The sequence below is a fragment of the Ovis aries genome, chromosome 22, assembly GCF_016772045.2.
Source record: "Ovis aries strain OAR_USU_Benz2616 breed Rambouillet chromosome 22, ARS-UI_Ramb_v3.0, whole genome shotgun sequence".
NCBI lineage: Eukaryota > Metazoa > Chordata > Mammalia > Artiodactyla > Bovidae > Ovis > Ovis aries.
Genome location: NC_056075.1, coordinates 34,450,514 through 34,466,424, shown reverse-complemented (window position 1 = coordinate 34,466,424; position 15,911 = coordinate 34,450,514). Strand labels below are relative to the sequence as shown.

At 44.7% G+C, this 15,911-nt stretch overlaps 1 protein-coding gene across 21 annotated transcripts in view; it reads left to right on the top strand.

Annotated features, from left to right (window-relative positions):
- ABLIM1 (actin binding LIM protein 1) overlaps nt 1-15,549 on the top strand; it is a 336,400-nt gene extending 320,851 nt beyond the window's left edge. For 19 of the 21 annotated variants that reach the window (XM_042239061.2, XM_060404730.1, XM_060404731.1 and 16 more), the window contains 4 exons: nt 1,887-1,978; nt 3,217-3,328; nt 5,341-5,405; nt 6,306-6,497. In XM_042239061.2, the coding sequence (XP_042094995.2) occupies nt 1,887-1,978; nt 3,217-3,328; nt 5,341-5,405; nt 6,306-6,482 (446 nt within the window). In that variant the 3' untranslated portion in view covers nt 6,483-6,497. Of the gene's footprint in view, nt 1-1,886; nt 1,979-3,216; nt 3,329-5,340; nt 5,406-6,305; nt 6,498-6,929; nt 6,938-7,771; nt 7,847-8,772; nt 8,854-10,395 lie in introns of those variants that run through there. The other 2 variants (XM_012102971.4, XM_027960397.3) reach the window with 1 other exon arrangement.
- Nucleotides 15,550-15,911: the final 362 nt, after the last annotated feature.

Below are 15,911 nucleotides of genomic sequence, written 5' to 3'. Positions count from 1 at the left end.
TTTGAATGCAGTTGAATCAAAGCCTCCTGCCTTGAACTTTGTTCTCTATAGTTATAGTGAGTGAATTTACTGAGTGTCCACAGAAGCATGACTTCTTTGAATTAAATTTTAGATGATTTCTGGGTTGTAATTAAAGTTCTTAACAACCAGTCGTAACACTGAAGCACTTTCATTTTTCTTGCCTGATCACGTTCTCCATTACTAAGAAGGGCTGTTACGGAGTAGCAGGTGTTCTGGAATATTGCTCATGCAAAGTTACATGATTTCACATCTGTCATTTCCATGACTTCTGTGCTAATGTCACATTTGAGCTGTTTCATTCTTTGCTTTGAACCGCACATTTATGCTTTAGAGTTGTGTCTCTGTGTTTACCATTTTGTCATTAGTTACATCATTTGACCCTAAAGAATGGTATCGGCAAACTCAGAAGCTACTATTGAAAACTTAGTGAGTTAGCTTTACGAAGATATGACTATATTATCATATTTCTCTTGACAACCTAAAGGCCTTCAATTTTCCAGAACTCCCAAATTTTCCTCATCCTATTTTTTTATCAAGTTATTTTTAGAATAACTTTTACAAGAAATATAAGTGGACTTTAAAGCAATGGATAGTTATAGAAATGGTTGAAGGTAAAATCTACCTCCTTGGTTCATTATTCACGTGTATTTTATACATTATGTTGGCTTAAGATGTATCTATTGCTAGTTCTTGCAGACTTTTGCTAGTGTAGATTAAAAAGAGAAAATTCACATTGCCATTTAAAAACTAAAATAGTCATCAGCTTTTTTGTGCTAGTCCACATCTTCAGGCAGTTCTTGGGGCTACTGAGATTCCTGGTTCAGTCATGTTGCTTAGTGGGGACATTAAACAGCTAAACTTTAGGGAAGAATTAACATTTTATTGTTATCAACTGTCATCAGTAAATAGTTTAAAGCTCTTTGGGTTTCCAAAATGAAGAAAACTTCTGGTCCATTAATCAAAATGATGAAGACTGAAACTATTAAAGTTTATTTTGATTAGATTAGCAAGCTTTCCTATTTCCTCCCACAGCCAGATTAATCCAGGCAACGTAGGAAAATAGCAATTATCTTGCTTTTCCAACTATTCAGACAGATGCCTCCTTTCTACCCCAGCTCCTTCTTTCCAGGAAACTTAAAATTTGTACATTATCTGCTATATTGTACTGAAATAAGTAACTTCATAGCTGCAGTAACCCTTTTTATGGATCCATTCTTATAAAACATTTTTGGACCATTTTCCAAGAGACTGAAGGCAAGGAAACATTAGAGACCCATCCCTTAAAAGAAAAATAAAGCATGCTTCTTAATGAATTTATTGAAAGTACAGGGCAGGGTGATAGTGTGGTGACAGACCTAAACATTCAGAAAAAGGGAAAATGTAAGATTTTCAAACTCCTCACAAGAAAGTGACTATCTTACCTATTTGATGGTAGCTAGATGAATTTGGATTCCTCTGTGTTTGAACACTGACCCCAGGGACATCAAAATAATAACTGTCGATGCCCCTCCCGCCTATTATGGACACTCTGGCCGGTGGCCAACGGGATGACTTAGACCCGATCCTAATCGCAAACCGAGTTCTAAGTGAGCAGATCAGATTTGTTGCCAGGCCAAAATTCGTACCTTACTGAATCACACATTGCACTGGCTTGTCAAATAGGGCTCCCTGTCTCAAGAAGCCAGTCGGGGGTGCTGAATTGGTGGCAGGCTCTTTTTTTTTTTCCCCTTGTGTTGTTCACGAACGCTGAGGACCACTGCTGACTTTGCTCACCTGACAAGTTGAGCACAGGTGCCCTAATCCCTGGAGACCCAACCCCCCTTCCCTGGGGCTAACGTGAGAAGTTATGTTTGCTGTGGAACTAGGAGCTGACGCCAGACGCAGATCTAGTGGCCGAGAGGAAGAGGATGAAGAGCTTCTGAGACGCCGGCAGCTTCAAGAGGAGCAACTAATGAAGGTCTGTCCCTTAAACGACTTTGCTGAAACCTTCAGTTCAGTTCAATTCAGTTCAGTTCTGCGGATCCTTGTTATGATGACTGTGGGTGAGCCACCAAGATGAGCAAGAGGTAGTCCCAGACCTCTTGCTGTCCGGTGGGAGAGATGAGATGGGCACGTAGTGACTTTAATAAAGGCAGAACATTTAGTGGGTTCTGGAAGAGAGCATGTGGAGGTTAGAGGTCAGATGAGCACAGAATAAATATTAGGACTTCTTCAAGGAGAACGAGACTCCGTGTGGGGCATGTGGGTATGGTACCTGTATTGAAAGGATGCTAAAAGGCCAAGCACGGCCCAAGTGTACTTCAAGGCAGTACAATACCTTCCTTCCCTCACAGAGGCTGTTCTGAAGGAACTCCATTGGAACAGAGCATTTCTCCAAGTCTTTCCTGGGACTCATACAACCTTGTGTGTATATCTGAGCCAGGAGAGAGAGAGAAAGTGGACTCTCACCAAAGCACCCTCATGATAGCCTCTGTCTCTAGCATAGGCCTGCAGCATCCCAGAAGACCAGAGGAAGGATAGTCAATTGTAGCCAGGGGTTGGGGGAGCTGATAAATTGTAAACTCCTAGGATAAAGATTATTTTCCAAAGATACTTAATCATCTGGGGAATGCACGTATACTAGTTGCATGGGGATACAAAGTTGCGTGTATTATGTGATCCCAGTTTTGTATGTTATGTGCATAGAAAAAGACTGCATGGGGTAGGTCAAAATGGCAATAGTGGTTATCCCTGGTGGATTATGCCCTGTTCTTTTTTCCTTCCAGATTTTCTAGAATCTGTACAATGAGCATGCATTATTTTTTCCCTATTTTTTTAAAGAAATCAGTATAATTTCTTTTTAAATGCCGCTATCCCCAAGCTTCCCTTCCCACATCAAAAATACGTACACCCTCGCACACTGCCTCTTGAGTGTCCCTGCTGGCACTTTGGGGGCGGGGAGAGGGGCAGAGAAAGGAGAACACTCTTCCGATGTGGAGCCTGGCTGAGGGCAACCGAGCCTTGACATTGAAGAGGCCAAGTGGGGTTCAAGGTCCAAAACCTGGCTGACTTTTGAGGGAACCCCCAGGCTTGGGGACACTATGCTTCAGGCCTTTTTAGAGCCAGGAACTTCTTGCAGGATCCACTAAAAAGAAGCTGCATCTCCCTGAAAGTGACTGCAGACTCCACTTTCATTTTTCTTTTCTCCATGAATAGCTCAACTCAGGCCTTGGCCAGTTGATCCTGAAAGAAGAGATGGAGAAGGAGAGGGAGAGCCGGGAGAGGGCCTCCCTGGCCGCCAGTCGCTATGATTCCCCCATCAACTCAGGTGAGCAGCGGCCCCACTGCCTTCCCTGAGCCGGGAGCTGGCCACCTGCCTGTAGGGAACCTATCTTGACTGTTCCAGGGCTGCTCCGGCAAAGGAAGCATAACAATCCTTTGTCGTGGAATCTGTGTCAACTCAGCTTAAGAGTCTGCCACGGCTCTTCCATAAGTGTGTTTCCTTCTTGCTAGAAATGGGAGGAACCCTTGGAGGGTGTCACGAGACAGGAGGGGTCAGGTTCCTTGTGCTGAGTCTACCTTCTAGAACATACATCTCTATCCATCTCAGAGGGAAGTGGCCAAAAGGAAGTTCTTACAGAGAACAGAATGCTTTTTTTTTTTTTTTTTAATGTTTTTGTCCACACTCTGCAACATGCAGGATCTTAATTCCCTGACCAGGGATCAAACCCGTCTCCTGCCTTGGGAGTGCAGAGTCTCAACCACTGGAGACCCAGAGAAGTCTGAGCACAGAATGCTTTCTAACTGTAGAGAGCATGAACACTATTTTCTATATTTTCTAATATATTCAGTGTCAGAGCTGAAGGCTAACAGTGATTTTTTGATAATTTTGAAAGAGATTACTCATCTGCTGGGCTGAAATAGTCTATCAGTAATTTTCCCCTGCTTATACTTATCATAAGCCAAATCTCTTTCAAGCTGTAAGATTTCTTCTCTCATGTTCTAAACTAGTGCATAATTTTCTCTCCTGAGGGTTCCTTTAAACATATGTTTAGTATTTTCCTATGCAGATACTTCTGCTAAATATTACTTCATTTAATTGTCACAACATACCCAGAAGTACATGATATTATCATCCCCAATTTGTAGATCAGGAAACAAATTCAGGAAGTTTTAGCTACTCACTCAGTGTCGCATTGCTGATAACTACACAACTAAGATTAGGAGCCCAAGTGTTATAACCCCAGAGCCCACACTCTTAGCTGGAATGCCCTCCTCCCTCTCACAGATGCCTGACTGGTATTGAGCTTAGATTAGGTAGTTTTCTAATCTTTAGAGTAAAGTGAAAGTGAAGTCGCTCAGTCGTGTCCAACTCTTTGCAACCCCGTGGACTGTAGCCTTCCAGGCTCCTCTGTCCATGGGATTTTCCAGGCAAAAATACTGGAGTGGATTGCCATTTCCTTCTCCAGCAGATCTTCCCGACCCAGGGATCGAACCCAGGTCTCCTGCATTGTAGACAGACGTTTTACCGTCTGAGCCACCAGGGAAGTCCAATCTTTAGCGTAAATCCTTCCAATTCTGCAGATCTGTTCTCTAAGAGTACATAGCACTCCATCTACATGAGTCAAGCAGTGAAGACCTTAAAAGATGGAATACCAGGCCGAAAGATGCAGTGGTGTTAAGTCACAGAGCCAGAATTCAAGCCCAGGTCCGCTCCTTCCAAAACCCAGCAGTATGAGGCATCCATGCTGCTGATCAGTGGGACACCTTTTTTCACAGGCCTTCCAGGAGTCTAGCAGTGGCTGGCCAGTAGATCCTGGTAACTTACATGTTGGCCTCCAGATCAGTTATCACTGTCATACCAGCCAGGGCTTGGGTCTATGCATCCCAGTAGCCCTGGGTTCAAATCATTGCTCAGATCTTTACAAGCGGAGCAACCTCGGGCAAGTACTTAACTTCTCTTGGTCCCTATTTCTTCTCCTGTAAAATGGAAATAATATCAGCATTATTAGGATTGTGTTGAGGAGTCAGAGATGAAGCATGCCAAGCATGTCTTTCTTCCCCACCCCTCCTTGATAATGTCACTGCCCACCCATTCCCTGTATCACCCAAATCTGGTGGTGGTTTGTCAACATTTGAGCCCAATATGGTGCTTCTCAGGTGGGGTTAGTGTTAAAGACCCACCTGCTGATGCAGGAGACAGAAGGGATGAGGGTCTGTTTTTTTCTTCCTTGTCTAAATCCTCTGTTCTGCAGAGTAGAAGATACACTGGCAATTTCATGAAAGAATTACACTTCCGGTTTCTAACAATTGCTTTTATAAAATCTTTCTCTTATTCAGCTTCACATGTTCTGTCGTCCAAAACCTCATCTCTCCCAGGCTATGGAAGAAATGGGCTTCACCGGGTAAGATTTCTCAGTGACTAATTTCTGAGTTTCTTCCCTCTTCAGTCCTGGTTGAAATGTTGACGTATTGTCTGAATATATCTGACAATATGATCTCAGGATTGGAATATAATGAAAATTGTAATCTCTCTGGTCTCCTGGTAAATCACTTCGAGTTACAGGCAAAATAAAATATTTCTTTTGAGAGAAAGGGAAATTGACTTTAGATAAAACAATAGCCTATACAGATTATTCTTTTTGATGGTTTATTAAGTTATTGGCCAATTTTAAGTATGTTTGGAACAACTTATGCATGTGAATCTATGTTTTCAACTTTGTATTTTATGAGATAAGTGTATCCCATGACAATTTAACATCTGAATTAAGATATGCTGTAAGGACAAAACATATCAGAAGTACGAAGACCTTCTCACAAGTAAATCTCACCAATAGTTTTTATATTGATTGCATGTTAGAATGATAATATTTTGGAAGCCTTGGTTTCAGTAAAATATATTAAAAATTAAAAAAAATAGCCTATAGAAGCTTGTGGGAAAACTGGATTGTGTGGCAAATTTCCACAATCAAGTAAAAAGTAATTATATACTGGAGCCACTATCTCTGCTGTAAAAAGGATACAGGAAAGTTTGTTGCAACCTCGCTCCCCATAAAGCATAGAACAAGTGTAATTGTGTAGCTCTGATGCAGAGAAATGTGTTTTTATTTATCAGCAAGAGATACCTGCTTACCGAGAGTCTGAGCAGTAGCATTGAATATACAACAAAACCCAAGGATTTCATCCAGCAACTCAACTTGGAAGGAATTTCTTAGGATTTTGTAAATCCTTTCTTCCTTTTCACCTGACCCCAAAATGAGTACTGTGAAGCAGATTTTCTCATGGTGTGTTTCCCCTCCTTTCAGCCTGTTTCTACAGACTTCGCTCAGTACAACAGCTACGGGGACGTCAGTGGGGGAGCACGAGGTGAGGCCCCAGGGCGGGTGCCGCTGACCGCGACCCGGTGGGGTGGGGCCGTGCTGTCGCAGGCACACTGGCTGGACTGTGTTACATCCTACAGTCAGATCACGTCTGTCCTCTGAGCCAACATGTCAGTATCTCTGCTGACATGAGACGGCACGAAGCAAGTTTGTAGGAAGGAATTCATTGGCCCTACTATGTGCTGAGCACTGGAAGTAAAGTGATAAGCAAGCCGTGGGTCTGTCTTCAGAATGCATGTGGCAGAGGCAGAGAGAGAAGGAGAAACTCTGAGATAAATGGTATGATTGGACATGCAAAGAAAAGGGAGCCACATCTTCAGGGTGTCAGCTTCCACGAGAAACGGTATTTAAACTAAACTAAAACTGGGACAGGCATTTCCTGGCTTTAGGGAGCACCTGGGCAGTATGGGCAGAGACCCAGAGCTGGGGGAGAGCATGGCTCATGGGGGCACGTTTGGAGGATTGCAATCGGGTGTAATCTGTGTTTATGTTTCTGTATTTTTCTGTGGTTCTGCCCCTTCTGAGAGTTTCTTTGTCTTTCCTTTCCAGACTACCAGGTATGGAACCCTGTCTTTCTCAAGTTGGCTACATGGGCAGAACAGCCTTTTTCCAATCCAGACATGCTCTTCTGCTACTCCAGAGAAGAGTTTCTGTTGAGAAGACCCTGATTTTTGGTTGATCCATCTCATCATTAGGCCACAGATGTGAGAAGCCATGAGCAGCAGGCATGCCTGGCGCCCAGATCAAGCCAGTCCTGCAGGCCTTGCAGACAGGGCATGAACCAGGCCAGATGGCAAGGACTCTCTCGCTCTGCCTTGGAGAGTCTTCTCCAGGATGGAAGTGGCCCAGCATTAAGGGTCCACACATGTACAGCTGTTTTTTCTTTTAATCATAACCAGTCACTCCTTGAGGCCCTCTCCTCCTCTTTGTGGTCACAAATGAAACCCCTGTCTTGGCCAATAGGAAAGAGTTGCTGTGTGTAGCTTTCCTTTTTCCCTTAGAACCTAAACCTAAAATGATGATGGAGAGTGAGAAAAGGGAAAAAGTGCAAAGAAAACTAAAACTTAAATTTAAAAAAAAAGTCATAGACTTGGCAATTCTTTGATGTACCATATACTCTCATGCATGCAGTCTGCATTCAGGGATTAGTGAATAGTTATTAAGCCAGGATCTTTCATCAACTGGATTATAAGGGGGCAGTATTCCCAGTATCCTTGTTTTTGTTCAGCAAGGAGCTCATTTTGAAAACTCCATGGTCATTAAGATGACACAGCTGTAAAATGGCGGTGAGGATTTGAGACCCAGACAAGGAGGTCTGGGAGCCCGCCGAGCTCTTCCCCAGCTCCCCACACTGCCATGGGCTCCTCCTGAAACCTGCTTCTCTGTTGCAGACCCTCCCAGATGGCCACATGCCTGGAATGAGGATGGACCGGGGGGTCTCCATGCCCAACATGTTGGAACCAAAGGCAAGCGTAGCTCTTCTTCTCTTTCCTCTCACCTGGAGATGAAACTGGGACGTAACCCCAAAAGACTTGATTTTCTATTTTTTCAGTGCTGAGACCCACCTGGCTCTGCCTAGTCCGTTAGTCAAGCTGTATCATAAAGCATCCTTCTGTTCCTTGGTTTTGTCTCACCAAGCCAGCAGGGTTAGACCCTCACTGGGTCTGGTGCTGTGTTCACAGTGAGGTGCCAGCACTTCCCTCCTGTGACCTTGGTACCCACTCAGCCCCTGCCCTGAGCACAGCAAAGCCTACCCAGCACCACGTGGAGCAGCTGCAGCCCACCCCAGATAAGATGACCAACATGTCCCAACTTGCCCAGGACTCTGCTGGTTATAGCACTGAAAGTCTTGCATCCTGGGATCCTCTGCAATCCCCAGCAAACTGGCATCACTGGTCGCCCCAGCTCTAGAACATTCTTCGACTCTAGAGGTGTCCAAGGGGTGTGCCCCCTGGTGACCGTAACTGGGAGTTATTTCAGTATGTCACCCACTAAATCACCGCTGCTGGGGCTGCATGGCTCCCTGGTTTCATGAGCTGGTCATGGAACAAGATTGTTGAGACCAGCAAAGGTGTCCTGCCATATACAAACGTATACTTGTCATTTCAATTCTCTTCTCATCTTTACCTTCATACCCAGTATATAGTAAGTGGGGTCCTTTCACTCAACCACGCCCTCCAGAGGCCCAGTGGCACAGAGACACCGGTGGGGATTGGGAATGTGTAAGAACCTGCCCCTGTCCACTGGAAACTCGAGCGAGGAACACCCATCACTCCAATGCTCTAATCATAGTGTCTTAGAAGCTCTGTCTTGGGAGTCCTAGGTTTTAGGTAGCTTCTGCTTGTTAATAAAAGGTACAGCTGTGTTCTAGCAGAGGTGTTTTTCTTTGCAGATATTTCCGTATGAAATGCTGATGGTGACCAACAGGGGGCGCAACAAAATCCTGAGAGATGTGGACAGAACCAGGCTGGAGGTAAAAAACAAAGCTTGTCCCAGCTGTGTATTCCTGTGCATTTCCTGTGACTCTCCCCTAAGAATTGTTCCAGTTAAGGCAAAAATGAGAAAGGATCAACCCAGGTAAAACTAACTTTGGATGAAAACCCAGATTTCTATCTAGGAGATCAGTGTAAAAATGTTTGGTAAAATACAGAAGAACAGCCCAAGAAATGCAGTATCATTTTAGTCATTTTTCTTAGAAATTTGGGCTTCCCTGGTGGCTCAGCTGTAAAGAATCCACCTTCAGTGCAGAAGACCTGGGTTTGATCCTTGGGTTGGGAAGATCCCCTGGAGAAGGGAAAGGCGACCCACTCCAGTATTTGGGCCTGGAGAATTCCATGGACTGTATGTATAGTCCATAGGGTTGCAAAGAGTTGGACACGACTGAGTGATTTTCATGTTCACTTTCCTTAGAAATGTAATGTTGCCAGAATTTAGTGGGCAATGTAGAATGGAGTCTCCACCACATTTCGGATACCCCTAAATCCTTATCTTTCCCTGAGCCTGAGTTGAGTCTGCTGAGATTAGGGAGGGAGCATTTGATACAGAGATGTGTACTAGACAAGTTTCTATCTTGACTGTTTCCACATTCCTGGATGAAGGCTAAGCAGGGTACACATACCTAAGCCGCCCTCCTCAGACATGGGAGACTCATCTTTGTACTTTTCCATCTGAATGGTTTTAATTAAGAAAAACTCTGGCTGCCAGTCTCATAAAGTATCGTTAATTTTCCCTGACAAAAGGCTGTACCTTTGTATGTGAGCTCAGGCTAGCACAGAGGAGAAAGGCTGGATCCACCACCCTAAGAGAACTTTTCTAGACGGCACCAGAGATTGAAGTCCATAGACCAGGGCCTCCCCGGTGGCTCAGCGGTAAAGAATCTGCCCGCAATGCAGGAGGTGCAGCAGGGGCCATGGGTTTGATCCCTGGGTCGGGAAGATTCCCCTGGAGAAGGAAATGGCTACCCACTCCAGTATTCTTGCCTGGAAAACCCCATGGACAGAAGCGTCTGGAAGGTTACAGTCCCACGGTGGCACAGAGTCAGACACGGCGGAGGACACACGTCTTCATTATCAGTACCCCAAGCAAGCATCCACGTGAACTCCTGTTGCTGAGTCAGGAAAAAGCCCCCGGGCTCCTTTCAAAGGACCACCCTGGCGGTCTCTGACTTTCTTATTGCTCTGGTCCATTTTCTCCACATCTACTCAGTGTTCCAATGACCTGAAACAGTTGCCTCCAGCATAATGAATTAGCTTTCCGTGCCCCATCAGCTTTCAGTGTTACGATAATCATCAATAGCACTCCACTAGCTCTTCTGGTTGGTAGGAGGGGTACCTCGCCTGACCCATCCAGGTAAGGAACTGCTGGGTCCGGTGCCTGCTAGGAAGCCTCAGAGATAAACTCCTCTTCCGTCACTCTGTCTTGCTCTTCAAAACAATTACTTGTTAACTGAAGAACAACTCTGGAGGCCACCCAGGTGGCCAGCAGGACTGACCACTCTTCTTTTTTCCCATCACAGCGCCACTTAGCCCCAGAAGTGTTTCGGGAAATCTTTGGAATGTCCATCCAGGAGTTTGACAAGTTACCTCTTTGGAGACGCAACGACATGAAGAAAAAAGCAAAACTCTTCTGAGTCCCACACGTAGACAGCCATTAGGGGGACTGATCACGGCGGGGACACATAGGATGTTGAATTAAGGCCCAAACTTGATTGGAGCATTTGTAAACTGCAGTCCCTCAGCAACAGCCAAAAGGGAAAAATCTGATTAAAACACCCATGAGCCAAATATGGGGCCAGCCCATGGCCAATCTCACCCAGCAGCAGTGGGGTAGAAATGTCTGTGTTTCCACGCTCGACATTAGCGTTCACCTGTGACCTTTTCCCATCACCTTGTGTCCGCAGCAGGAGCTACTTCTTTCATTTTCTTTCAACTGTTATCCAACAGTAGTGCGTCTGTATGAATAAGAGCCAGCAAGTGCCCTTAAGATGCCGCATGGGCAAGCAATTGTAATAATTCCAAAGTATGAATATATTTATCTTGTAGCGCCTTGGCTGAGAAGCAAGAGCCCGGGGGACAGGTCCATGTGGCAGCAGCCTTTGCCTCTTTCCTCACTGGCCTCCTGCAGTTGCCCGCGCCTCAGCGGGATGGACAGCAGGGTCGGGCTCCCCAGGAGCTCTGTTTCAATAGCCACCAAAGGCATTTTTAACAAGCTCCTTGTTCCCTACTGTTTGCTAGGACCCAACTTGGCAAGTTACTTAGCTGTTGCTAAAAAAAAAAAAAGAAAAAAAAAATTGAGAAAGAGAGGAAAAAGGAATGGATGAAAATTCTCCTTTAACCCTTTTCTGCTTCAGGAAGTGTGTTCCTCCCCACCAAGGACAAGAGCTGTCTCAGCCCCCAGCCCTCCACTCTCACAAAGAAAGGAAAGGGAAAGATTGTCTCCTGATTGGCCCAGTTGGATACTGTTAGATGAGTTTGGTCCAAAGGCCATAGCCCTCTTGACCAAAAAAAAAAAAAAATCTGTGTCTTCCCAATGCAAGTTTCCCAACCCAGCTTCCTCTTCTTTCTATCCAGCATCCTATATATCACACCAAGCCCTCGATGATTTTGAGTTCTTTAAGGTCTTTTCAGTAGTAGGCTAAGGAAAGGCATGTTTTTCTCTTTGAAAGCTCTGAAACTCAAGGGCGATGGCCCCCAGCTGATTTAATTTGGTCTTTCCAGCTTTCTCGCCTAGCTCTGCTGACTTCCTGATATGTGCGTGTGTGTGTGTGTGTTTTTGTGTTTTCACTCACCCATGACAGTTTGGGGAGTCTGCTTGTGCTTTTAAATTTCATTCCTGCCTGAAGGTTTGTCCCACTCAGCTGCAGTTTCTGGGGGACATTTGCACAGGTGCATGTGCCTCAATGGTCAAGAGTGAGGCTAACTGCATCCTGGCCAGCAGGTCCCTCATGGAAAGACACTGGTGGTTAGAAGCCAGCATATTGCCTGACACATGTAGCTCAAGTCAGCATCAGACTGAAGACCCAGGCTTTGGATCAGGCTGGAAGGAGACAACGGCAGAGCATCGCACCAGAGTCCTCAAACTCAGCAACACAAGATTCACATTGGAGCCAAGGATTACACCCAAACTTGCATTTAAGACACCCACCATGGTTCCTAAAAGCCTCTGGCTGAGACTTGAAGGTGATGTCAGATACATGTAGGAGGTTGTCGCATTTATTTGTGTGCTTTGGAGGGCTGCTTAACAATTTAAACTCGTATTTAAAGCCAAAGGAGAAAGCATAGGAGGTTGTCACATTAATTCTCATGCTTTGGGGGCTCTGTTTAAGAACTCGTAAACTCTATTTTAAAGCCAAAGGAGAGAACCTGTATATGCCACTAATTGTAAAAGCTCAGAAGTTCTTCCTGCTGGCGCCAAATATTAGAATGAGTTAGTAGCTGATACCAGTGGCAAAAAGCAAGAATATTCTTTCTGACCTTGTGCTGGAGACCTAACTTGTGACACACTCTAGAGACTGGGTGTCTGAATGAACATGACAGTTGCTTTATTGTATTCTGTGCTCTTCCCAAAGGAATCTAAACCTGCCTGACCTTTGCTAGACACTGAATGTCTGAGGACTGTGTATGTGTGTGAACGTGGGTTGGACCTACTGATGTATTTAGCAAATGGTTCTGGTGAGGTTGATGTGAGGAAACCAGCTCCTCCTTGGACTGAAGGCAGATCACAGCCCCTTCAATTCTGTCCCTTCATCTGTTTGGTTTGTTGCCTTTTGCTTCATTCAATACATCCACTGGCCCATCTTCTCTCTAACCTCTCCTGCATGGGCAGCCCTCAGCACCTGTGTGTCCTGATCCTCGCTTCACTTTGGCAAAGTATGAACGTGGGGACCACAGTGTAGGCCCAGTGTTTCCCTGCCTTGACCAATGACAAAGATGGCCGAATGGATCCTAGGGCTCAGCTAGAGGAGAGAGATTTTCATGATGGAGATAAGAAGGACCCTCAGTGTTTTTCACTGGTGAATGAGTTAAAACCCACATACTTGCCGATCAAATGTCAGTGGAAGAAAAACCCCAATGATAGTTAAAGAACTGAGCCCTAAATTTGCCCCCACTAATGAAACTTTACTTTTCTTCTTACTTTTGAATTCAGTTCAGCATCCTCCTTGGGTGAGGGGAACCCTTCTTTGCATATCAAATGTATTAGCTAATTTAAACTATACCATGCAAAACTGCCTTTCCAGAAATGCCGATGGCTTCCTGTCTGTAAGCAGAGCAGTGCTGCCCTCTGAAGTGGGGGCTCCCCAGCAGAAAGCTCCAGGTGGAGTGATGGGTCACGGCACAACCTGGTTCTCCCAACTGCCAAATCAAATCAGTGGGCTACAACACCCTATCTGTTTCGTTGAACTGAGCTCAGCATGCTTGTCCCCAGAATGTCCAGGTCACTGTACAGGAAATCAGTGTTCTCTGCCTGAATCCCGCTCTGCATAAAAAATTCCAGTTCTTAACACTGTCAAATTAATGAGAATTGTTTACTCTAGGAAAAGGAAGTATATGCATGGCAAGCTTCCCTAGTACATACAGAAAGGGCTACATTTTTGAGCATTGGACTGACTAGTGATTCTTGAAGCATAGGCTGATTGCATGAAGAGGCCTCTATAGTTACATGAAGGTCAGCGCTTCCTTTAGAGTTTCTTCCAGAAAAGCCAGGATACCATTTAGTCTTTGGGTGTGATTTATGTCAAGACACAAAGAGCATTTGGAAACTTGTCCATCTTGCTGGGCGTTTATCTCTTGGTTTGGGTTTGTTACTAACTGTTCTTAATGTGACTTCTTTAATCACAAAAGAGAAACTGCCTGTTCTCAGAAACCTTGAACAGAAAAGCTAGCGTCAATGGGTAATAAGGTGCAAAGAAGAAAAATAGCTTCTCCCTGTCATGTCCTTAGTCTCCCCTCTTCTCCCAGTTCTGTTGTGTCCAAGCTGAGTTTCTTCTTCCAGGGTGAGGCTGGAACTATGCCTTTTTCAACTTCCATCCCCTCCATCTGTGATGTCAATCAGCTCCACTGGGAAAAGTCTCACTGGAAATGTTTCTTAAACTTTCACCCAATTTCTTTACACTTTAAAGCAAACACCTTTTTCTAAAGAACTGCTTCTCAGATGATTGTATAAAATATATATGCTTTTGCAAGCTTAAAAATTCAAATTCACTTTTGACTAGATAGGTCTTTCTGAAAACTCTTTAAGGCAAACTTGGTATTAGCATTCTCCTGAGTGTTGAGGGGCAGGGGACCCTCCTGTCTATAGGCTCCCAGAGCCCTCTCTCTGACTGCCGGGAAAGACGGTGGAAGGAAAATGAACTTTGTGCCATCAACCCTTCTGTGTCCTCTGCAGGAAGCTCAGTTTTTACAAATCATCTTGTCTGTTTTTCCGGTCACTGTTTAATCTGTACTTCCTAGGCCAGACTTGATTTTGTCTGACTTATTAAGATTATTTCCCTTTGATAAAACAAGTGTTTGTCAGGATGCCCTAAAACTCACTCATTAGTACTCACTCCCTTTTGAAGTACATTCTATTAAAAAAAAAAAAAAAAGATTATTTCAGGCTTGAGATTTGTAATGACACCTTATAGTGCACTAAGGGAACTACCCAATTATGCTTTTTTTTTTCTTTTTTGAAGGGTAATTGCTTTACAGAATTTTGTGGTTTTCTGTCATACATCAACAAGAACCAGCCATACGTACAACCATGTCTCCTCCCTCCCAGATACCCCTCCCAATTATGTTTTAATGAAAGAAAGAGAAACTTTGGTATTGAAAAAAAACACTTTCTGTTTGCTGCCAAGAAGCAGTGGGGAGATGGTGACTGACACACTTTGCATGTGAATCTTTGTGTTTTTCATTTGGGACAAGTTTCATTTATGACAGACTCAAAAGGGGGAAGTGGTCAGTTTAAGCTGGAAAGCTTTCTAAACAATCTGCTTGTACACAGCAAAATTAAAGCCAGTCTCTTCTGATGCTTAGTGTAATGGAGTGGCAATTGCTCTCATTAAATAAAATTCTTCCCCAAAGAGTCTCTCCCAACCCCTGAGTTGCTTTCTGAGCCCATTTGGCAAAGGTAGAGGAGAAGCCTGCATCCACTAACATTCAGAAAGGCAGGGAGCTACTTAGTGATTGTATACGTGTATGTTTCTTTACTCTTACGGAAGAGAAGTGTCCAAGGGATTGGTGTTCTTTTGGGGTGTTCTGTACAGACCTGTCCAGTAATAAACATGTGTGGTTTCTGTGAGTTGCCGACAATCCTGCATTGAAGCTTTTGCAGTTCTTTCATTTTGAAGTTGAGTTTAATGAAATTTTTTTTTTTGCAAGTGTTGGAAGGCATACTGTTCTTCGTGCCTCCCCTCCCCTTCCAGAAATATGAAAGCAAATATTTGGAAGAACTGCTGTTTAAAAGATGTATCGTGTCCCCCGTGAAAGTGTGTGGGTGTCTGTCGGTGTCCCGAGTGCCGCGCGCCAGTGCGCAGAGGCGGGGGTGGCCCTGGGCCCGAGCTGCCGAGCTTGTGATGCTGACCTGCTCCACGCTCCTGTTGGAATCAGCACCTGCCTCCCCCCGCCGCTGTCTGGCCTCACCGTTATCCTCACGTATTCCTCAGTGAATAAAGTGTGTGCTTTATTCGTAACTGCCTCCACGCTGTTTCCTTTCTGGTTTCCTTGCTCCCTTTAAAGGTCTGTCCCATTTGAAAAAGTGCCAGAGGACTTCCCTGGTGACCCAGTGGTTAAGAATCCATCTACCAGTGCAGGGGACATGGGTTCAGTCCCTGGTCCGGGAAGATCTGACATGCCAGGACAACTAAGCCCATGCTCTGCAGCAAGAGAAGCCACCACGGTGGGAATCCCTCACACCACAGCTGGAAAGCAGCCCCTGTTTTGCTGCAACTAGAGAAAGCTAGTGCGGCGACAAAGACCCAGTGCAGCCATAAATAAACAAAAATTAAATATCCTTTGGCCTAGAAATTTTTTTTTAAGTGCCATTCCAACTTCT